This window comes from Myripristis murdjan, chromosome 15 (genome assembly GCF_902150065.1).
Source record: "Myripristis murdjan chromosome 15, fMyrMur1.1, whole genome shotgun sequence".
In the NCBI taxonomy this organism is placed as follows: Eukaryota; Metazoa; Chordata; class Actinopteri; order Holocentriformes; family Holocentridae; genus Myripristis; species Myripristis murdjan.
Window position 1 is genome coordinate 688,805 of NC_043994.1, and position 24,777 is coordinate 713,581.

General features: G+C 39.6%; 1 protein-coding gene across 2 annotated transcripts in view; it reads right to left on the reverse strand.

Moving 5' to 3' along the window:
* piezo1 (piezo type mechanosensitive ion channel component 1 (Er blood group)) overlaps nt 1-24,777 on the reverse strand; it is a 267,968-nt gene that overhangs the window by 171,807 nt on the left and 71,384 nt on the right. For both annotated transcript variants that reach the window (XM_030070245.1, XM_030070244.1), the window contains exons 5-15: nt 23,068-23,299; nt 22,199-22,412; nt 18,883-19,054; nt 14,355-14,459; nt 13,953-14,025; nt 13,351-13,454; nt 10,274-10,353; nt 3,585-3,765; nt 2,762-2,867; nt 899-1,080; nt 6-154 (exon numbers count right to left, since the gene is read on the reverse strand). In XM_030070245.1, the coding sequence (XP_029926105.1) occupies nt 6-154; nt 899-1,080; nt 2,762-2,867; nt 3,585-3,765; nt 10,274-10,353; nt 13,351-13,454; nt 13,953-14,025; nt 14,355-14,459; nt 18,883-19,054; nt 22,199-22,412; nt 23,068-23,299 (1,598 nt within the window). The remainder of the gene's footprint in view (nt 1-5; nt 155-898; nt 1,081-2,761; nt 2,868-3,584; nt 3,766-10,273; nt 10,354-13,350; nt 13,455-13,952; nt 14,026-14,354; nt 14,460-18,882; nt 19,055-22,198; nt 22,413-23,067; nt 23,300-24,777) is intronic.

A 24,777-nucleotide genomic window follows, 5' to 3' on the forward strand; every position in this document is an offset into this window, starting at 1 on the left:
CATACTGTTCTTCAGTAAAACCAGTCAAGTTCCTCCAGTAACCAGGGAAGTCTTCAAACTGGTAGGTGTAGATAGAAATCAGCACCAGCATAGTGTAAGCCACAACCAACCACCAGAAGACCTTCAGCAGTCTCCTCCAGAGAGAGTAGTACACCTAAGGAATATAAGGATGTTACTTAAAAGACAATAAAGAGATTTCTGTTTAAATATCTGAATGACTGACTAAGCTGAGGAAATACAGTTAGATTTCACAAATCCAGCTGGTGGACATAATGTAATAGCCTACTGTCACTTTCATCACATCTCTGTCACTTCCAGCAGATGGAGTTTACATAAATGCACCCATAATCTTTTTCAGACAATAGAGTTGATCCACAGTATTCACTTTTTTGTTACGTCCAAAATGATTAACTTATATCTGAATACTAAAATTAATTTAGCAGAAGATGAAAGTTTAAACCGTAATATTTGGAACAATTTAAGTAATTAAAGCAAACATTCAACATTTTACTCTTTGAAACCTGAACAAATTCATTTTATTTCTCTCAAAAACAATGGTAACATTTACAACACTAGAACAGAACAGAAAAAAATACAAAAAAAGAAAGAAATTACCAGAAACTTTGAAAAAAAAAAAAAAAAAAACTGCATTAGAAGAACACTATAATTAGATATTTAAATGTCCAATCAGTGAAACTGTATCAACATCACCTTTCTTGTGTTTCTTGTGCCTGAGGCTGCATTCAGATGCCTTTCCCAAGCATTTAATTTTATAATGCATTATGTACAAGTATGGAGCAGAAGATTAGATTTCTTAATGTACTTGATTATATTTAATAAAAATGAAAACTGAATGAATTTATCCCAGTTTTCTAGAATCAGTGGTATATGTTCATACCTGATAAAGACAGAGGCAGACCAGGAACAGCAACATGTAGACTATTTTGTATCCGACAAGCTTGCCAGCGAAGGAGACCATGATAAACATCCCTCCACAGACATATATCCAGTACTTGGCATAACAGCTCATCACCATGCCTCCTAGAACTTTTAGTACTGATTCATTACCAGCACTCTCTCCTAAGGGCAGAATGGGGAAGGTAGAGAGAAGCGGTTGAGAACAGAGTGACGTGTATAAAGTTGTCAAGAAAATTTATAGCAAGAAAGAAACAATTTAAAACAAAGAGACGATAACATCTGCAGATTTTTTATTCCAAGCAATGATTGCAGGTGATTTTTAAGGTTCTGTTCCATGTAGGTTTAGCAGAGCTTTTTCAATGAGCCAAAATGCACAAAGCAAGGACCCTGGCTCTGCTAGACCTAAATCCAAGTGCCCATGGGTCTTAAAGTCTTAAAATGAGGTGTGGTCAGGTGCATGTTTGCTGCATTGCTATCTTGTGGCAGCTGAAAGTGACTGACCAATAAAAAGCAGGTCTGAAGTCAGTGGTGCGGTTTTCACTGTTATATTAGGAATTAATTTTCAAGATAGTAATGCGTGCATACATACTGTTGGCCAGCCACCAACACATCCACTCTGCTTGTTCTACACACTGAGTCACCTGCTTCACCTCTGGGAGCTTTGATGGAATCCTGTTGTTGCTGTAAATTATATGCTTGTGTGCTTCACTTTGTACATGATCAGATCCATTTCCTCTGCAGAGAATCCTTCCTTCTTACCTGGCAAATGCACCATTACAATGGCAATCCAACAAGATGCACGTGCACCTGGCTCTTAAAGGGAATGGGAGATGGCACTTGGTTTACTGCATGTTACACCCAAAATACACCCATGATTAATTAGGAGACCTGGTTTGGACTATGACACACCCTAAATGCAGTTATGACATGCTCTTCAGACTGTGTGCTTAGATTGTGACACAAGCGATGCGTGAGGGCTCTCTTTATGAACACTTTTCCCAGGTCTGCAATCCTGCAGACTTTGGGGGAACTCGGGGGAATTCCCCACAATCTATTGCAGGTTATTTATTTCCTCAAACAAGTCTTGCTTTCCTTTTTATCAGTATAAACATGACTATGCTCATTTGAGATAACTGTGCTAAAAAAACAAAGCATTGCATTTAAATAGAAGGTTATATAATGCTATCCCGTTGGTAACACACTTATTAAATGAATATAACAAAGACCTTTAATCAGCTACAAAGAGTTTCTTCAAAAATACAGCTAGATTTTCAATACTAATACAGAACACTTGATACTGTCAAATAGTTAGATAACAGTCAATTTGATATAGTTGACCTATACGCATCATGATGTAATATTATGCTGGAAGAGATATGTGTCAAGGACAAGAAAAACGTACTAATAGTTATATTGGGAAACAGAATAGCGAGAGAGCTAATGTCATTGTCAAGATAACATAATGTCAGAGTGTGGTGTCCCACTTTCCTCATATTTATGCATTTACACTGATTATGCTGATAATGGACGTGATGTCAGCAAAAGTCTGTGAGAGTTCAGTACTCAGGTTTTAGGGTGGACATTAGTTTTGAGCCCAGGATGTCTGAATTCATTTTGATGGTAAGCTGTAGGAGCCAGTTGATACATTTAACAGGAGCTATGTGCAAAGAGATGAGTGATGTTGAAAATACATACTATACTACTATACTATGCAAATGAGCACATTGGCCATGGTACATTTTTGAAAAAAGCTGGAAATTAAAAACGGACAATATATTTCCTCTTTATAACTGTGTAAGCGTGTGTATGTGTGTGTGTGTGTATGTGTAGGGGGGCCTCTGACCTCCTGTAGTGACTTCCTGTAGAGGAGTGACCGTTTTCCGTTTCCTGCTGAAATTTTCCTTTACTGCTTGATGCAACAACAGCCAGAAAGTTAAAGTGAAAAGGAGCTGGAAAGAAAAGAAAGGAAGAAAAACACTGTACTGTAAACATGTCATTTAAAAATTTAGTTTTTTTTTTTTTTAAATTAGATTTTTTTATATATATATATTCAGTGTTTTTCTTTACAATTATCTTTACACAACTGGTCAATGGTAGTTAACATCAAAACTGCTGTACTGATATCTGCACATTTATTTATTTATTTTTGCCTTCTTTTTGACAAAATGGAAGCACAAACATGCTGATTTCTGTTATGGAATTGGTCTCATATGTAATGCTACAGTATATATGATAAAAATATCTTAACTAGTCTCAAATAAACTTCATCATCAACTTATAGACACCCTGCATCCAATTCATTATATTTTATTGTTGTATATATTCTGCTTTCATTGCTATAGGTCTCAGAAATCTGATGTATGCCGAGACACAGACTTTCACACAGACATGGACTTTTCTCTCAAATGGTACTGAATGCACTCAGTTCTGTTGCTGCTTATAGTGAACCATGTTTCTTTGGCCACTCTGTCATTTAAAGTATTTTAAAAAATTGTATTGAATGATTTAAATTGAGGACAAAATGATAATTTATGGCCAGATTGGCAATATAAAAATGGTCCAATTTGCAACTGAATCAATTCCACCCCCCATTCCTACCGATAATACTTGGCACTGCACTGACGCAGTCTCCCATGGGAGAGGACTGGGTCAGGATCTTATCTTACCATAGCTCCCAGTCTGAGGCAGGGATACCGGGCTCTGTCGAGTCCCAGATGTCTGAGGCTCATGGTTCCCACAGTGGTAGGCAGTTCTGGCTGAAGCTCCATGGCCCATACGTACTGTAAACAGCACAGAGCTAAACCATAGAGCAGGATGAATGGAGAGCACAGCGTGGCAGCATGGCGTCTACAAAAAATGAACAGCACAGTTAATAAACAACCAAGTGAAAGTGCTCAGTGTTCAATCATACATTGGGCTGTAAAGTCTACACTGACCATTATGTTGAAGCAAAGTTTGTCATTGAGGCTGTCTTTGTTTAGTGCCCAAAATAATGTCAACTGTGATTGCTGATAATACTGCAATACTGATAATGACAGTGAAATTTAGCTTCCTGCTAGTTTCAGACACGCCATCTGTTTTTGTCTGTGATGCTGATGACAAACACCAAGTTTCTAAATTTCCTTGAACATTCTTATGATGGGTTAGGGTTAGGGTTGGGGTTGTGATTTGCGAGCTTAATTAAAACAATGATTCCAAAAACATTTTTAAAAAGATGCAACTACACTGCAAAAATAATGATAATTGAATGAATTCTTTTTATAGTATTTATTTAGTTTATTTAGTTTCATATTTATTGGATGTGTGCTTCTTGTCTATCTTAACTGACTTATTAATTGCACTGATCAGGAGTAGCATTCCTAATTTCATTGTACTTCTAGATTTCTATTCTATTCTATTTTTTTCTAAAAAGTACAATGACAAAGACCCTCACTAACATAATAGAGTAAATACATCAAATAAACCTATTAAGTAATCATATCATCACTCTTCACCATTACCTTCAATATAAAATGGTTACATACAGTTGGTAAGGAACTGACTGGGGGAGAAGGGAGAACAATGTATATAAATGGAAAAAATTTATCTCACATGGAAGATGATTCAAAAAAAGACAAAACAAGTGACAATTCTTTGTAAAATAAAGTTAAGGTTTCCCATGAGAACAAAAATTTAACTTGTCTGGGTTCAGATAACCCAGAGAGCCCCAGACTCAATCTTTGCAAGAGGGTAAAAAAGTTATATTTCTAATTTTGTTAAATGAGCCATTTGGCCAGAATAGTGGCATATGCTACTGCATCTGAGCATGAGAAAGGGGCACAATGGGGCAAAATACTGAATAGAACTAAGAGGGCAGGGGTCAAAGACAATGTTAAAGACCTCAGAAAAACAGCTACAGATAAGTTCCCAGTCGTTAATAATGTATCAATGTATTTTTTCTGCCTATACTGGCCCAATGCTTCAAATACAAATTTGGGCTGCATTCAAAGCCTGCTGTGGCATAAAGCTTGCAGAGGGCCCACAGTGGATGAGACCAGTGTGCTCTAACGGTGCGTCCACACAGACGATTTCATGCTCTACACTTGGCAGGACCAGCACAGGCATCGGCAACAGACGGTCCTGACCAGGTGACAACCTTACTCCAAGTGGAATGCTTAGTATATAAAATAACTTTTGTGACCTAGTTGTCTTTGTGGGGACTTTTAATACCCAAAAGCTTGGAGATAACTTGTTGGCGCAGCTTTTTTCTGTCTAACATTACTGTTTGAGCCTGTGCATGGTGTGCTCATGGCTAACACTAGCTATTGATTGAATTGCGAGTTATTTCTCGCATTTCTAACAGTTTTGTGGGGAATCCGAGTAGCCATAAGACCGCTCCATTGTCAACAAGTCAGCTAAATGCTTAAGTTAGCTAAGCGTTAACCGTTTGACGTCAGCTCACATCTCGGCGAATTTGCACGACTGTATCATTTATAGGCCTGTCACGAAATGCTTTATGGTTAACTGCACGGTAAATTTAAATGTAGACGGTAACTTTTCTGAACACGATTAATTGCCACATTCATGTGTGTTTGTTTTCCTCGTCTCTCTCTACCAAAGAGACCAGACGACAAGAGCGTTCACTGTCATGTGTTGTCTGTCAGCGAGGTGAATTGGTTCATTAGTATAATGAACGGAGGGACTGCTCTTGTCATCAAGTGTCTTTGTCTCTGTGGGGGGGCAGGGCCATAGGCTACACACACACACACACACACACACACAGAGCGATCCTTGTGAGGTAGAGACGAGGCGGAGAAAAGAGTGAACGAGAACGACATGGAACTTCTTCCCAAACCAAACACAGCAGCCCCCGTGTGGGAACGTTCTGGATTCAGAGCAGATGAGAGAGGGGAGCCCAGTCACGTGGACGAGCCTGTGCCACGTTTGTTTTAAAGCTATCCAAACTAAAAGAGGGAATACGAGCAACTTCAGTGCACAGCTAAAGCACAACCACCTGAACAGTTTTCCCAGTCAAGAAAAAAAAACAAAAACAAAACAAGGCAAGACGCAAAGGGAAGTGTTGGAAGTGTTGACCTTAAGGAATGTTAGATAAATATTAAAAATTAGCAGAGAGGCATAGAGACCAAGGGCCCTATCTTGCGCCAGACTCCCTAAACCCGCTATTTGCGGATTTAGGATTTAGGAAGAGGCGTTCCCCCGTAAAAGTTGCTATCTTGTGCACCTCCCGCTATCCGCAAAACACCTCCGCTACCCGCTATATTATGCATAGGCGTGTTTTGGGCGTTACGCCAGTTAAACCAATCAGTGTGCCAGGTGCCATTGCCTTTAAGGGCAGGATGCGCTATCCTAAATCCTAAATCCTAAACCCGTGATGGAGAGAGGGAGGTAGATTTTCTCAGGGCTTCTACTGAGGCTAAAGCAAGTTGGCTTTATATACATATTATATATTATATTATAGGCGAGTTAATTCGGGAGGTGGAGCCACATGTGTCCAAGTGGATGTGTCACAAGGTTGTACTGATTGAGTAAAATCCCCGGGTCACACCACACACACACAAGAGGCAGAGGTGGAACTATGTGTAAACTAATTTATTGACAAGGTAGATTGGGCAAATAAAATATTAAAAATAAAAATATAGCACAGCTGCTGGCTTATGATAAAACAATAAAATGTGCTGGCGTAAGTGTCCAATTAAAACAGTCTTTCCTCTAAACAGTCTATATGAGTAATATACTCAGTCCATTCCGGCGGCGTCCCGGTATCAGTCCGACCGTGTGCGTGGTGAGGCTCCGTCGGGGCGTGCATTGAAGCCGCCTGGGCGCACTCTCGTAACAGCACACACTTTAGGGATAGCGGATCGCAAGATAGCAACTTTAGGGATAGCGCATGAAACACGCCCACGACGCACCTCCAGGCGCAAATGATGCAGTCGGCATAACGGATAGCGGGTAGCGGGTGGCGCAAGATACCGTTTAGGGATAGCGGAAGTTCCTAAATCCGCAATTTGCGGGTAGCGGGTAGTGGCAGCGGATAGTGGGTGGCACAAGATAGGGCCCTAAGTATTGTTTACAAAGACTTGATCATCCATCTTATTCGTTGTTTTGGTTGTGTGTAGTTTTTGAGTGTTTTTTTTTTTTCTTAATAGAGAAAAAGTCTATTTTTATATTGTATTTGGTTGTTTTTATTCAAGTGCAATTTTTGATAAGAGACTGAGAGTCCATTTCATCGTTTTGGTTTTTTTTTTATTTTTTTATTTTTTATTACAGTGTACTTTTTGTTATCAGGGACTGTTGGTCAATTTTTTTGTATTCATAAGTATTCTTTATTTGTATTCTTTATTTATTTTGGTATTTTCATGTGTTATTTAGTTTGGATATTTAAATTTAAATATTTAAGTTTACATTTTTAAATATTCATGTTGAAATGTTTATTTCTCTTTAAAAGGGTGTACTTGCATTATTATGCCTTTATTAACATAAGTTTAAAGAATGGTCTGAAAATGTAAAATTACAACAATAATAAAAATGGTCTTAAAAGCACAATATTACGCAATATTATCGCTTATCTAAATAATTTCTGACGCAATTAATCACAGGGGTGTCCAATCAAGTGCCATGGAAGTCCAAGAGGCTGCAGGTTTTTGTTCCAACCAAGACTTTCACCAGGTGATTTCACTGATCACCTCACCTTGGATCAGAGAGGAGGAACTAATCAGTGAAATCACTTGTCCGTCAGCCTTTGCCAACCGAGGGCTCACCAAAGTCCTCCCTATCACAGTTTTAGCTCAGTGTGGTTTTTAGCTACAGCTCCATGGGGAGAGACGGGAGAGGAGAACAAACCTGTCAATCAAAAACAACAGCGAACCTCTTCAAAACTGCAGAATCCTTGAGAAAGGTTTTGACTTGTTTGATGAGAATGATTATGGAACAAACGATGAGAGTTCAGAATTCAGCCTGCTCAGACAGCAGGGCCACAGCTCAGCTCCAGCTCTGTATACTGACCTGTTGACTTCTTCAAACTTTTCTTTTTACCTTTCAAACAGCACAGACACTCTGTGACATGTACATTATATAAATATTGTAAATAGTGTGTTTTTCATTTCACTTTGTTCATTTCTCATTAACACACATCTCATGAAGCATGATATGTAATATGAAGTCAATTCAATTCAATTCAATTCAATTCATTGAATTGAATTGAATTGAATTGAATTAATATGAAGTCGTTATTCAGCCTCTTTTATCTCATATTTGAGACATTTGGTGAAAATAGAATGTCGCTGCTGTAGAAACAATATTTAGTTATATTTAAAATATGAATAAATTCTAATCCTACTCTGAATTTATTCTTTCAAAAAAAGATGATTAAAAAGTAATTCTTTAGCATTTATAAAGAATTGGACTGTTACTCTATTAGTTGTGCAATACAATTCAAACATCGCTTGGTTGGTACAGCTTTCTTATAGATCATTATTTGTTTTTCACTGTAGCTACCTAACTTGTGTTATTGTGTTTAATCCCCAAAAGACTACAGAGCCAACTGCTATTCGGACCTTGACATTGGGAGACTTCTCATTGAGCGTGAGGGTGCTGTGTTCACATCTTCACTGCATCTCAGTCCAACCTCATCAAAGATAATCATTGAGGGAGAAGTCGTGATGAACAACATTCAAGATCTGCCAAAAGCAATGTGCATTCTGTTTGGACTCACATATGCACTCCATCTTGTCTACCCCAAGACTATGAAGCTCACATTTCAGTTCATCCAACAGATATTGCTCTCGTTGGGCCACACTGACCTAAAGCCGAAGCTACAGACATTTAAAAATCAGCTAGCAATGTAAAGAGATGTCAAGTCTACTGTGAGAAGCTGTTGACTACATCTTATTTGTTTTTTCAACACCAGCAACAACACTTTCTGACCTGTGTCTGACCAGACATACACACAACACAGACATACACACACAAACAACACACACACACACACACACAACACAGACGCACACAGCCCACACAAACAACACAGACATGTACCATCACCTCACAGAGAAACATACGACACACACACACACAACACTGACACACATACAAATCTGCACACACACTTAGGGCCCACTCACATTAGCCCATTCGTGCCCAAGCACGTTTGACCCCAAAATCTGGATTATTTGACTAGTGTTTTCAGTACAGTCCACTTCCTCTGCTCTCTGCTACGGGTGTTAATGCACAAGCATATGCACGGTCATGCACACAGTCCGCGAACGTGGATATGACTTAAATCATGCGACTGTCCCTCACGCGTTTCCTCCTGCCTCCACAAAAATCATTTTTGCTTCTGCAACCGTGTATAAACAAAAGTCGATTTATGATGACGTCGAGCCATGCGTGTGTCGTATTTCAATGTGATGACATACGTACCAGAGGCAACCACGCTTAAGCACGGTTGGGGTTGGGGTAATGTGAGTGCAGGCCAGTGGGGGACTGGGGAAGGGGGGCATTTGTGCTTCAGAACGATACAGAACAACTGGGCCTAATGTGAGTGCACCCTTAAATGCTGTAGGAGGCGTGCTGAAGGATGTGACTTGTGTGGAAATTAAAATTGAGTTGAGTTGTAGCAGGAAGATCTTACACATAATTGTTTCAGTGATTTGAAATGACCTTTTTCAGATGAATCTTTTTAGGTTGGACGTGTTGATGTTGACGTGATGTTTAAGTTAGTCAAGTGTGAACCAAACAAATCCTGAATTAAGTTTGGCTGTGTGGCAGAGTTGTTTTTCCAAACAAGTTGGAGTTTGTAAAAATAAAATGCATTGGTCCAATCAGATGTGTTTCTTTACTTCCATTCAATTTAACTGAAACAATGTTTTATACAATATTTAAAAAAATCAAAAGCTAATTAAATTAGCGGAAAATACAGTAATTGTAATAAATAAGTAGCAATAACTAGTCACATTTGCTAGTTTTATGTAATGATTGAGTACACACTACTAATATACTTAATAGACTAACTTTTGTAACCTAGTTGTCTTTGTGATTTCACAAAATTAAGTTTGTTACATAACACAACATGACTTTAGTTTCAGCTTGTGTAAAAACTAAAGTGGTATGAGGCAACGGGTTTCCACGCGATTTGCGAGTCAAGTCGACTAATTCGGGTTAAAAGTGTAGATTTACCCAAACTGACAAGGTGAACAGAATGATTGTTGCTAGGATTCCACTTTGTGAGCGCATTAATGTGGTTACAAAATTTCAACTTAGTTGATGTTAATTACATGGATTCCTTCAAGGAACAAAAAAATCTTTTCTTGTAGTATGGGATCAGTTCAAAATCATGGTCATATTGCCTTAGTAGTACCTGGCACGTAGAATCCATATGAGGCAAGCCCACAATAGCAGTACAAAGGTCAGCCAGCTGTGGTAAGTGATGCTCCAAACCTGGACAAGGAAATTGCATGTAAAAATGAACAATAATTTGCTGTACATTTCTAACACTGGGTGGCATCCCCATAAACAAGGCTTAAAAATCCCTCTTCTTTGACTCATCTCATCCTCTTATCCATTTCATCTGTGAAATTGATGTAATTGGTCAAATCAATAAAGGATTATTGCTTTTACATGCATATATCTGATCAGTCTGTTTCAAGGAGAGAGATAATATGAATATTTTGTACACTGAGGTCCACATTCACATTCACTATGTACTTTCTTTGTACAAGGAAGAGCAAATGCCATATCTCCACAATGCCAAATAACAGAACACCCTATTCAGTGAGTGAGAAGATGCAGAAAATTAAAGCCTCTTTGTACCTGTCATGCTATGCATACAGTGCATTCAGAAAGTATTCAGACCCCCTTCACTTTTTCACTATTGTTATCTTGCAGCCTGATGCTATAATTGTTTAAATTCATTTTTCTCTCATTAATCTACACTCAGAACCCCATAATTACAAAGTGAAAACAGAATTGTAGAAATTTTTGTAAACCTATTTAAGAGAAAAAACTGAAATATCACACTGACATAAGTATTCAGACCCTTTACTCAGTACTTAGTTGAAGCCCCTTTGGCAGCGATTACAGCCTTCAGTCTTTTTGGGTATGACACAACAAGCTTTGCACACCTGGATTGGGGGATTTTCCGGCATTCTTCTTTGTCAATCCTCTCAAGCTTAGTCAGGTTGGATGGGGACTGTCAGTGGACAGGTCTCTTCAGAGATCATCTCCAGAGATGTTGGATAGGGTTCAAGTCAGGGCTCTGGCTGGGCCACTCTAGGACATTCACAGAGTTGTCCCTAAGCCACTCCTGTGTTGTCTTGGCTGTGTGCTTAGGGTCACTGTCATGTTGGAAGGTGAACCTTCAGCCCAGTCTGCATGCTGCCACCACCATGCTTCACTGCTGGGATGGTATTGGGCAGGTGATCAGCGGTGCCTGGTTTCCTCCAGACATAACATTTGGAATTGAGGCCAAACAGTTAAATCTTGGTTTCATCAGACCAGAGAATCTTGTTTCTCACAGCCTGGGAGTCCCTCAGGTGCTTTTTTGTAAACTCCAAGCAGGCTTTCATGTGTTTTGCACTGAGGAGAGGCTTCCGTCTAGCCACTCTGCCATAAAGCCCAGATCGGTGGAGGGCTGCAGTGATGGTTGTCCTTCTGGAGCTTTGTCCCGTCTCCACACAGGATCTCTGGAGCTCAGTCAGAGTGACCACCCTGTTCTTGGTAACTTTTTTCTTACTAAGGCCCTTCTCCCATGATTGCTCAGTTTGGCCGGGCAACCAACTCTTGGAAGAGTCCTGGTTGTGCCAAACTTCTTCCATTTGAGAATGATGGAGGCCGCTGTGCTCTTGGGAACCTTCATTGCAGCAGAATTTTTTTGTAGCCTTCCCCAGATCTGTACCTTGCAACAATCCTGTCTCTGAGCTCTGCAGGCAGTTCCTTTGACATCATGTCTTGGTTTTTGCTCTGATATACATTGTCAGATGTGAGGCTTTCTATAGAGAGGTGTGTGCCTTTCCAAATCATGTCCAATCAATTTAATATTGCACAGGTGAACTCTAATCAAGGTGTAGATACATCTCAGCAACCATCAAGAGAAATAGGAGGCACCTGAGCAAAATCTCAAGTGTTGAAAAATGAGGCGGTTCTGAATACTTTCTGAATGCACTGTATGTTAATTATATGTAAATCATTATTTTCCTGAAATAATATTTATATGTTGGCAAAGCAGTGCAAATCAAGATTGTGCCTAATTCTTCAACATCTTAAAAGCTAAAAGATATCAACAACTGCTATGAAAACATACATAATGAGTTCTAAGGCCACTTTGTAGTGTGAGGATAGATGGATGTCTGTACCAAGTTTCATGTAAATCTGACTTACAGCGCAGAAGGAATGACTTCAAAGTTAAAAATTTGGACCTTTAATTATACAACCCACATCAAGCCAACTTGGGTCATATTTCTTGGGCAGCACTTGGATACAACTTCCAATCGATGGGCAAAATTTAATTTCTCTAACATGCACCATCTCACAGGAATTTATGATAACATTTCAGAAGGAGAAGCAAAAGAAAAATAATAAACCAGCACAAAAACAATAGGGTTTCAGCCCTTTGAGCTGGAACCCCTAAATATCTTTAGGGAAATCAAGAGAAATATTTACTGTACTAGTTACTCAAAACTATCAAACCTCCTTCTACGGTATCTATGATATCTTTAAGTTCCAAAAACAAAAACATACTTAAGGCTGGTAAAGAAGTTTGACCTGGAATTTAATTTATGATCACTTTAAATACAAAAATAAAGAGGAAACCACGAAAATAACAGTTAAAAGGGATAATTCACCTTGGGAAAAAATGATATTATCTCACTTCCCCAGCTGTTATGTAGAACAGAGGTGGTGCTATCTTCCTCTCCTTGTTACTGAGTGCTGGATACTGGCTGGATGCTCCAAATGCTAACTGTTAGCCTCCTGCTTTGAGGTGGACCTCCTCCCAGCTAACATGCTCAAGAATACTACTACTGCTACTACTACTTATAATAATAACAGTAACAACAACAATAATAATAATAATAAAAACAATAATAACTACAACAACAACAACAATAATGTATTCCTTTACAGGAATGATTTAGAATTCCTTTAATTCGAACTGTGTTTCATAAGGCAGAGGAGAAGCATATTGTGGTATTGTGGTACTAACAGTGTTCTGGGTTCATCTGGGAGTAGCCTTAAAGCACAAACAAACTTAATGCATGATTAAAAAAATAAATAAATAAGGCCTCTAATTCTTGGGCCTTAAATTTAGATAATTTAGTTATTTTATTTAGATAATTTCTAATTGTATAACACTTCAGATTTTGAGGAGCCCATAGATATCCCGCAATGGTAAAATATGAGTTCTAAAATTGTTAGATATGTTTATAAAATCATAATTACCATCATGGCTATGAGAGCGCAGACATAGCTCTGTTGCATGACCACTCTGCCCAGCAGAAAAAATGGATTTTCACTCTTTTGGCCTTTAGGGGCATCACTGACACCTAAAATGCAATAAATTAGAACAACAGTGTTATTATTAGTTAGTTGATACTTCACTAATCCCCATGGGGAAATTCATCCTCCTCATTTGACCCATGCAAACACCAAAAATACAATTAAAATGAGTAAATGCAGGTTTAAAAGTAAGCACACCAAAGCTCTGCAGCACAATGAAAAACTAATCCTGGTTTAGTAAATCCATGTTTAGTGGTTTAAACCCAAATTGCATAATTAAAATTGCATTAAGATACCCATCAAAATATTTAAACACAAGAAATCTGACATCAATCCGGCATCACTTATAGTCATTTGAACATATGAGCATGCAAATGATTACATTTTGCATCTAATTCTGAGCTGCACAGCTAGGTTTATCTAGTCTTATTTGTAATATTTTTTCTTTTCTTTTCATTAATTAGAAAAAATTTGAATGATAGCAATGACAAAGTCAATCGGAAAACTGCATAAATCACGCCTGAGGAAAGTAGAGTATTTGATACCTTGATCTGATTGACTCGCTTTGGCTGTGGCCTCTCCTCTGCTGCTCTCTGTTCCCACAGATAGAAGCATTACCTATAACGCACACCCACCCACCCACACACACACACACACACACACACACACACACACACACACACATCAAAATTCAATTATCAACATAAATTCAAAGGATATAGAGTAAAAAACAACTTTTGATCCAAATCAACAAAAAATGTGTAAAGTACAGATACACCAATGAACAGATTCACCAATGAACCAATGAAGGAACTAGATCTGACTGTCATCCATAGCATCAATGGACACTGAATACTGATACACTTTTTTTGGTATCAGCCATAAAAAATTCATATCAGCTGAAACCTGTTATAGAATATTATATAGAGTATTATTAGAGTATTAACCTGCGTGTCATCCTCACAGTTGTCTCTCTGTGGGTTCCAAGGCCTTAATTCCACCTTCTCTCCTCCTGGCTCCTCCCCTTTCTCCTGTGTCTGTTCCTCCTCAACCTGCAGAATATCAGTACACTGTCTGCAAAAGGCTAACATAGTCAAATAAACATTAATGAGTGATGGGGAAGAGGCTCCTTGTGTATTCCCACCAGACATGCCTTGCAACGCATCTTTTGAATGCAAACAAAAAGCTTTGTCCCAACGCAGTCTTAAGGATTATACCCATTATTTAGAATATTTGGCCCCTTTACTACAATTTAGCCATGTTTTACATTACAACTAACCATTGTCAAATGATTTCACAACACATAATCAAAATCCCTTGATTTTCAAATATTAATGTTTGGTTCAAACACCCACCTTATAATGTTCTGCTGCTGCGGCTAACAAAGTCCTCGCTATTCATACATCACAGGACTGATAATTCACAAATGTCAGAGAATAGGTCCTTATAGTCCACCTCCATCAGAGGACTCAAAGGGTGAACCAAGAGTGAACCAGAGAGCACACAGGGCATCAAAGACTGGCTTGGAAAACCAGTTGTTAGGAACATAGTCAGCATGGCATGAACACATTTCAACATACTGTATTTAGATTCCTCCAAAAGTTGTATTGTGTCCACTACATTAAGATTAGACAGGCAGAGCATTTCAATAACTAGACATCTTCAGTCTCAGCCATTCTCTCGACATAAGGTAACTTATCTGTTTGCATCAACAGCTTACTATTTCAAATATACCAAGATCTAAGTTGCCGCAATATGAAACTGCAGTATGAAACCGAAATAAAAAATATTGACTGGAGCAGCCAACTAGCACTCAATAACCCAGAGCAAATCCTGGCAGATTTCTATAACTGTTTAGAAACCATACAGAAAAAACACACTACTACCAGAAAACTGAGATTACGACAGAATAAACTACCCTGGATAAATTCAGACATTCTAAACCTGCTCAAACAGAAAATCACTGCACTGAAATTCTACAGGTCAACAAAAACCACTGAAAACAAAATAGCTTTCCTCCAACTTAGAAATAAACGTTCTCTTGAAATATGTAAGGCTAAAACCTCTTACTTCTAGTAGCAAATTACTCAGACCGCCTCAAACCCCCAAACCCTCTGGCAGACATTGAGAGGTGTCTCCTCTCCTGTGTGTGTGACATGTACAGGTATTTTTGTATATGTAGACTGTGTGCCTAGACAATATATGTATGAGCTATGTATGTATATATGTATGTATGTATTTATATTCATTGGATGGATGAGTGCAATGTGTGTGTCCACCCGTTTGTCTGTGTGTGTGTGGGTGTGTGTGTCTGTTTGAGCACGTGTGTTTGTGCATGTGCGTGTGTGTGTGTGTGTAGACATCACGTTTTGGTTTGTAAATGTCTCTGGGTGGGTAAAGGTGAAATGACAGACCTTATAATCTAGGACGCCTTAAGTCCAGTTGGATGTAAAGGCACAACACAGGCCCAAACTATGTACTGCCTTTAATTGTATGTCCAATTCTATGTCCATCTGTCCTCTTGTATGTCCATTGTGTACTTAATGTATTTGATGTATTTGAGATGTTTTGCCAAGGGAACCTGCTGAAAAACAGTTCTTGAACTGAGTCAGGCCAGTCTATGTGGAACTGTAATGCATAGTGACTTTTCCTTTAAATAAACTTAAACTTATCTGCCAGTAGACAATACACCAGTATCAATTGTTGAAATAAAAAAAAAATATATATATGCATAATTAGATTAGCCTTCTCAATCTTTAAGGGAAGGCTAAAAACCCAGCTCTTAAAGGAACACCTTCTCACCTAATGGATTGTGTAATCCCACATATAATAATAAAAAATCTGCCTCTATGCTTTCTTCCTTTGATATGCACTTTATACATTCCCTCCTTTGACTGCCGTGTGGCTCCTACTATATGTCCTTTGGACCAGAGTTTTATGGCACTTGGGGCCCTATCTTACGCCAGAGTCCCTAAACCCGTTATTTGGGGATTTAGCATTGCATTATGCATAGGTGTGTTTTGGGCATTACACCAATTAAACCAATCAGTGTGCCAGGTGCCATTGCCTTTAGGTCAGGATGCGCTATCCTAAATCCTAAATCCTAAACCCGTGATGGAGAGAGGGAGGTAGATTTTCTCAGGGCTTCTACTGAGGCTAAAGCAAGTTGGCTTTATATACATATTATATATTATATTATAGGCGAGTTAATTCGGGAGGTGGAGCCACATGTGTCCAATGGACGTGTCACAAAGTTGTACTGATTGAGTAAAATCCCCGGGCCACACCACACAGACACAAGAGGCAGAGGTGGAACTATGTGTAAACTAATTTATTGACAAGGTAGATTGGGCAAATAAAATATTAAAAATAAAAATATAGCACAGCTGCTGGCTTATGATAAAACAATAAAACGTGTTGGCGTAAGTGTCCAATTAAAACAGTCTTTCCTCTAAACAGTCTATATGAGTAATATACTCAGTCCATTCTGACAGCGTCCCGGTATCAGTCCGACCGTGTGCGTGGTGAGGCTCCGTCGGGGCGTGCATTGAAGCCGCCTGGGCGCTCTCTTGTAAAAGCCCAAACTATCCGCTTTCCCTAAAGTGTGTGTTCAAGATAGCAATTTTAGGGATAGCGCATAAAACACGCCCACGGAAACACCTCCAGGCGCAAATAACAGAGTCGGCATAACGGATAGCAGGTAGTGTGGGCGCAAGATACCGTTTAGGGATAGCGGAAGCTCCTAAATGCGCAATTCATGGGTAGCGGGTAGTGGCAACGGGTAGCGGGTGGCACAAGATAGGGTCCTCGATGTTGTTTTCTCTCCTGAATAGATCCTTGCTTGTGGTGTATAAAAATCTCATATGTACATTGCTTTGGATAAAAGTGTCTGTCAAATGTAAACTGTAATTTTAGTTGTAGATTAAAAGGCTTTGTATTGCATTTTTTTTTGTTAAACCAGTCTTCTAGTAATAAGTGTGAAAGAGTGACAATGACCAAAACTGAAGTCTGTCTGTGTTGCTTATTTCTAGTTGGTAAAATGCTCTACCTGTCTATATAGCCATAACCCTAACCCTAAGTATTGCATGTGTCGAAATGTTTTAATGCTATTGACTATGATCCTACCAGTTGGTTTTTCCAAGGATGTTGTTTTTGCTGGGATGCTCATCTTTTTCTGAAATCTCATTGTTGGACAAATACGTGTCAAACTGGTGTAGTGACGCCCTGTGCACTCTCTGGTTCACTCTCAAAGTCCTCTTATGGAAGACAAGACAAAGGCAAATCGCCAGCATTTAAGGCTGATGTGCTGGAATCAAGGTATGCTGCTGCTGTTATTTTGGAAAAATTGTCCACTGAGTGAGGTCACATCCATAGAAGCAGCTTGTTTGCACAGTTTGACAGGCTGGCTTCTGATCCTGTCAAGGTTTGAGGAACGGGTACAGATAATTTCATCCAGTTTTCAAAATATTGATGAGACAAACAGGCTGCTTTCTCAATAATTGAAAAGATAAAAACATCATTCCGCCTGGTCTCACATCTCAGATCTGAGTCAAGTCCCATGTCACAGTATTCAGAATCGAGCAAGTCCCTGCTAAAAGTCATGCAAAATATGTCAAGTCATTGCTCAGGTACAGCAATTTACAATTAATTTGAAATTCTAATAATCTACGCCAGTTTCCAAATTTTGGTCTTCACATTTAATCCAGTCCCTAAGTCTAACAATAGGTGTCAATTTGAGTGTATGAACATGCTATGGAATCATGTTTCCTGATGTAAACATCTGCTGGGCATAAGTATTTTTAATACTGCATCGCATCATGCTTTTTTATAACATGGAATGCTGCTGCCGTTCACCTTGGTTGAATTTTGCTCAATTTTTGCTCATCACTGTCAGCTTCAGAACAAGTAACCAATCAAGAGAAGGGACAGAAACTACAATCAGTGTTAGACAAACAAACTCCAAAATTTTTAATCATGGTGTTGTCTGATCATCCAGAATTTCAAGACGTGAGACCAAGAAACTTGCCTCATTTAGTAGAAGCTAGGTGGCTATGTGGATTCATTATACCTACTGCTGGTAAGTAGCGGGCCATGAAGTTATGTTTGTCATAGTAAAGGTGAAAAAACATTGTGGAGTGTTATTTATGCAAGCACAAGTCTGTGTGCTCAGCTCCTTAGTCATTTGATCTTCACCCACGCAATCTCTATCTTTTTCAGATCCTGTTTCCCTAACTATTTATCAGATGCCAGTACAACTGTTTCTGTGGCCAATTTGCCATATATTTAGACATTAAACAATCATAGCCAAATCGTCAATAGACATCAGAGATAGCTGTGGTTGCTGGAAGATTTGACACAACTGCAAAGCTTCTATAATTAATTTTACCTTATATTCTTTGCAGATTGAATTCAACCATCCAACCTGATTTAAAGATTCAAGATTTAAACAACTTTATTATTTCAAGCAACAGATACCTGGTCAAGTGTCCCATGACAACCTGTCTTGAGAATTGTTGCTATGGTAATGTAGAGGAGGAACAATATGCCTGGGTTGACATAAACTGGCCAATCATAATCATAGTTAAGGTTGAGGTCATAGGGGACGGAGCAGTTCTCTGGTTTGACGATGTCCTTCAGACCAAAGAGTCTAAAAAATAGGGACAAAGAGAAGGGACAAAGAGAAGGAAAATCAGACTTGGAATTAGATATTAAAACATGGGAGAAAACTATATACATCAAGGTGTTTTTAGATTTAATTTATTTTAAAACATCAATAGCAGTATCTACAACTTAATCATCCATTTTCTGGTGTTAGCAAATGTGCTATGATCTCTTTGACTTTGTTCCACCCAACAACAGTGCAAATTGGCCCGGTTAGCACATTTCTGTGACTAAAGTTAGTCTATGATAAACTGCACTACATACACACATTCATATGGTATGCCAGATCTCCATAATGTCTGATGGCTGCTGACCCCATATCTATGTTTGACAAATAATGTTTTCTGATTAGTTGAATTGGTATGTAATGGTATGGGATGCTAAGGTAACAAAAATTCTGTGATTATAAAGTCAAATTTACAAGAAAAAAACTTGGAAAAATACTTTTTCTTATACTTTACGTTTTTCTTATTATAAGAAAAATGATTTTTCCATTTTTTTGTCATAAATTTATGATTTTCTAATCCCTGAATTTTCATGAATTTGAGTTTTTTTTCATGAATTTGCAACTGTAATCTCAAAAATTCTTAACACCCCACCCCAGCTCTGCGGTCCAGCTCACCCCAAACCATCTCGATTGGGTTCAGGTCCGGTGACTGTGGAGGCCAGGTCTCCAGAGCTGGACTGCAGAGTGAAGGCAAAGGGGCCAACAAGTGCTAAACACCTCTGGGAACTCCTTCAAGACTGTTGGAAAACCATTTCAGGTGACTACCTCTTGAAGCTCATCGAGAGAATGCCAAGAATGTGCAAAGCAGTAATCAGAGCAAAGGGTGGCTATTTTGAAGAAACTAGAATATAAAACATGTTTTCAGTTATTTCACCTTTTTTTGTTAAGTACATAACTCCACGTTCATTCATAGTTTTGATTCCTTCAGTTAGAATCTACAATGTAAATAGTCATGAAAATAAAGAAAACGCATTGAATAAGAAGGTGTGTCCAAACTTTTGGCCTGTACTGTATATAGATAGATAGATAGATAGATAGATAGATAGATAGATAGATAGATAGATAGATAGATACAGATACAGATACAGATACAGATATACATATATACACTATATACACTACATTACCAAAAGTATTTGCTCACCCATTCAAATGATCAGAATCAGGTGTCCTAATCACTTGGCCTGGCCACAGGTGTATAAAATCAAGCACTCAGGCATGCAGACTGTGAAACAAGACATTTGTGAAAGAATGGGCCGCTCTCAGGAGCTCAGTGAATTCCAGCGTGGAACTGTCATAGGATGCCACCTGTGCAACAAATCCAGTCGTGAAATTTCCTCGCTCCTAAATATTCCACAGTCAACTGTCAGCTCTATTATAACAAAATGGAAGCGTTTGGGAACAACAGCAACTCAGCCACGAAGTGGTAGGCCACGTAAAGTGACGGAGAGGGTTAGCGGATGCTGAAGCGCATAGTGCAAAGAGGTCGCCGACTTTCTGCACAGTCAATTGCTACAGAGCTACAAACTTCATGTGACCTTCAGATTAGCCCAAGTACAGTACGCAGAGAGCTTCATGGAATGGGTTTCCATGGCCGAGCAGCTGCAGCCAAGCCACACATCACCAAGTGCAATGCAAAGCGTCGGATGCAATGGTGTAAAGCACGCCGCCACTGGCCTCTAGAGCAGTGGAGACACGTTCTCTGGAGTGATGAATCACGCTTTTCCATCTGGCAATCTGATGGACGAGTCTGGGTTTGGAGGTTGCCAGGAGAACGGTACATTTCAGACTGCATTGTGCTGACTGTGAAATTTGGTGGAGGAGGAATTATGGTGTGGGGTTGTTTTTCAGGAGCTGGGCTTGGCCCCTTAGTTCCAGTGAAAGGAACTTTGAATGCTTCAGGATACCAAAACATTTTGGACAATTCCATGCTCCCAACCTTGTGGGAACAGTTTGGAGCGGGCCCCTTCCTCTTCCAACATGACTGTGCACCAGTGCACAAAGCAAGGTCCATAAAGACATGGATGACAGAGTCTGGTGTGGATGAACTTGACTGGCCTGCACAGAGTCCTGACCTGAACCCGATAGAACACCTTTGGGATGAATTAGAGCGGAGACTGAGAGCCAGGCCTTCTCGACCAACATCAGTGTGTGACCTCACCAATGCGCTTTTGGAAGAATGGTCAAAAATTCCTATAAACACTCTCCTCAACCTTGTGGACAGTCTTCCCAGAAGAGTTGAAGCTGTAATAGCTGCAAAAGGTGGACCGACATCATATTGAACTCTATGGGTTAGGAATGGGATGGCACTTCAGTTCATAGTATGAGTAAAGGCAGGTGAGCGAATACTTTTGGTAATATAGTGTATCTATATACACTACTCACAAAAAGTTGGGGATATTTGGCTTTCGGGTGAAATTTATGGAAAATGTAAAATGTTCACGCTACAGTGATATTATATCATGAAAGTAGGGCATTTAAGTAGAAGCATACACTGGTGATTTCCTCATCTCAAACAATTTCTTGAAACAAAAGCCAACAACAGTGGTGGATATACCACAACAAAAAATGTCAGTGTCAATAACTTGTCATGTGCCCTTGAGCATCAATTACAGCTTGACAACGACGTCTCATGCTGTTCACAAGTCGACTTATTGTCTGCTGAGGCATGGCATCCCACTCTTCTTGAAGGGCGGCCCTCAGGACATTGAGGTTCTGGGGTACAGAGCTCCGAGCCTCTACACGGCGACTCAGCTGATCCCATAGGTTTTCTATGGGTTTCAGGTCTGAGAAAGTGCAGGCCACTCCATTTGAGGTACCCCAGTCTCCAGCAGCCGTTCCCTAATGATACGACCTCGATGAGCTGGAGCATCAAACACCTGATGTGAATTTTGCCGTTAAACTCCTTGTTAGAGAACAGCAACTTGTGCAAAAAGTACTGACACACTGAACAGTTGGACATGTGCATTCAAAAGTTTACAGAAGGTCACATTAAGTTCACCTGTAAAGGTTATAATGCATTTCAGGTTCATCCTGAAATTTCACCCGAAAGCCGAATATCCCTAACTTTTTGTGAGTAGTGTATATTCATGGTGTGTGTCAGTTTAGGCCCTACAGTCTTACCTGGCCCACAGACTGTGTGGGGGGAACAGGGCTTGAGCCAGCAGACTCTGGTACAAATAGAGGCAGACCATGTGGCCAGCAGTGAAGAAGCCCACCATCACACAGAGCGCGTTGAAACCAAGGTGACTGATGGGAAGGTGACACGCCCACCACGTGCACACGCCAATGAAAAGCAGGAAGTAGATGGCTGAGAAGGCCGATGGCAGAGTAATGCCTGGGTGAACACAGAATCAGTCAAACAGTAACCATACATAAATAGAAAAACACTCTACAGTTCTTGGATTTCTGTGTTTAACTGTCATAGATAAAATCGCAATGTTTTTGTTTCTACCATACTTTCCCTGTATTTCCCTTTCACTGCATTTGTACGGAGTTGTCCTTTGCATAGTGATCCTAACACTTAAAATTCCTTGATGTAGACATTTTTCATCCAAAGCTGAAAAAATGTTTTGAAGGATGCACAACAATACAAGTTAAAGTTTAATTATCAATGCTTTTTCCAGCTCCCTGGCTTCCAAAATGGTGGAGCTGTTTTCTGTAGCAAAAGCACTAGCACTTCTACTGTATCACCCTGTAGGTATATGGGACATAACTTTTGCCTTGTTATGTGAATCCGTTTGGAAGTTATATGACCTTTTGTGACAGGCAACACCCACCACCATGCCCCCTTTTGACCAACAATGAAAAGTTAATCAGCTCTTTCTTAGCCCATGACTAACCTTTTCACTAAGTTTTGTGCAAATCCATTCAGAACCCTTTGAGATATCCTGCTAACAAACAAACCAACAGACGGAACAGGGTGAAAACAAAAGCCCTGTCCATCTCCACAGATGGAGGTAATGATAAAGTATTAAAATAATAAGTCCTACCAGCCACAGCCAGCAGGCTGATGGCCAGGATTCTCCCAAGGTCTCGTAGAACTTTCCGGGCTTTAACTTTCAGATGCTCTGCCAGCTGCTTAGCTCTGGTTGCCGTGGAAATCTCCTCACTAGGGTCATTAGGTGATGTTCTCCCCTCTTCGTCTTCGTCCTCTGACTCCTCTTCCTCATTTTCCTCCTCCTCCTCCTCCTCATCTTGTCCATCTGTTGGTTCATCTTCTAGCTGAGGTGAGAGAGAAGCACAATTCAACGTGTCTGTGTGAACTATCTTGCTTCATATTTCACATACACATACATGCATGCACACACGTGCACATGCACACAATACAGACTAAACTGATACAAGCACCTTGCAGCAGCTATGTGGGTTAAAATCCTACCTCCAGCATACTGCAGCCACATATACATCAACTGCAGATTAGAGTAGGCAGAAAGCCAGTGGTCAAATGTATATGGGATATGAAACAGTCACAAATACACACAAATTCATACACACACCCATACACACACAGGGATCTCATATAATGCGGCAAATGTCTGAGTACTTGTACAGACACATCAGCCAAGTGGGTCAGTCATGATGTGCCACTACAGGTGGCACTGATCTGATCCTTGCCATTAAAGCCTGCACATGGCAGAGAGAGAAGCAGCTATCAAATCAAACTGATTGAGATAGTCGACTGTGTACCACATACCTTTAAAGCTTGTATAGGCGACTTTTTTCCCTTAGAAACAGAGGGTATGACCCAAACTGAATCACTGTGAAACAGGGTTCTAAATTAACTTTTTGATCACCAGCCAATGTGGCTGGTAACTTTCTAAAGTTACCAGCCAATCAGAATTTCCACTAGCCAGATTTTTTCTGGTGAAAATAAGAGAGATTATGAGTGCCTCATGATTCGATGCGATTTCGATTACGGGAGCTTCGATTTTTCGATTATAGCGATTACAGCGTTTGTCGATTCGATGCGATTATTGGTGCCACGATTCTTCGATTATTGCGATTTTTACAGCTATTTTCCATGCAAGACTGATTTTGTGTTAAACTGTGGCTAGCTTTGTAAATAAATAGCCCATAAATTAACTCATGTCACTCTCAAAATAAAGATTTTTTGAACATTTGACTAGGAATTATTTTTCAAAGACACAAAATATTTTGACTATGTAATCTGGGAGTAGCTCCCAACATTTAACCCAACATTGCCATGGAGCACAGCCCCATCTAGGGGCCAGTGAAAGAATTGCATGAGCCAGTTCCATCATAACAAAGTAATTAAAAAATTGGTACACAGGCACTACAGTACACCATTGATTTTTATGTATGTATGTATGTATGTATGTATGTATGTATGTATGTGTGTATTATAGTTTATAATTTATCGTGTTGCGAAAGTACTTGACGGTGGCGTTCGTTTTGTGGGTGGAGATAAAAGGCTGGCGGATCAGGAGGGGGCTTGTCTGTAAAGTCTGGTTTGACGTGCAGCTTCATGGGACGCAGGGCGAACGAGGGCAACCGCAAATTAAAGCCCGACTCCTTCAGCATTCGCCACAGTGAAAATGGCCTAAAATATGTCACCCTGTCTTTGAACGAATGCACAAAAAATCACAAAGATGCTGCCGAAAAAAACATAGAAAGCCTGCGGGGATTCATATCTGAGCAGCCGGGTAACCCACTGTGTCTGGTGGCCTCCCTCGAGAAAT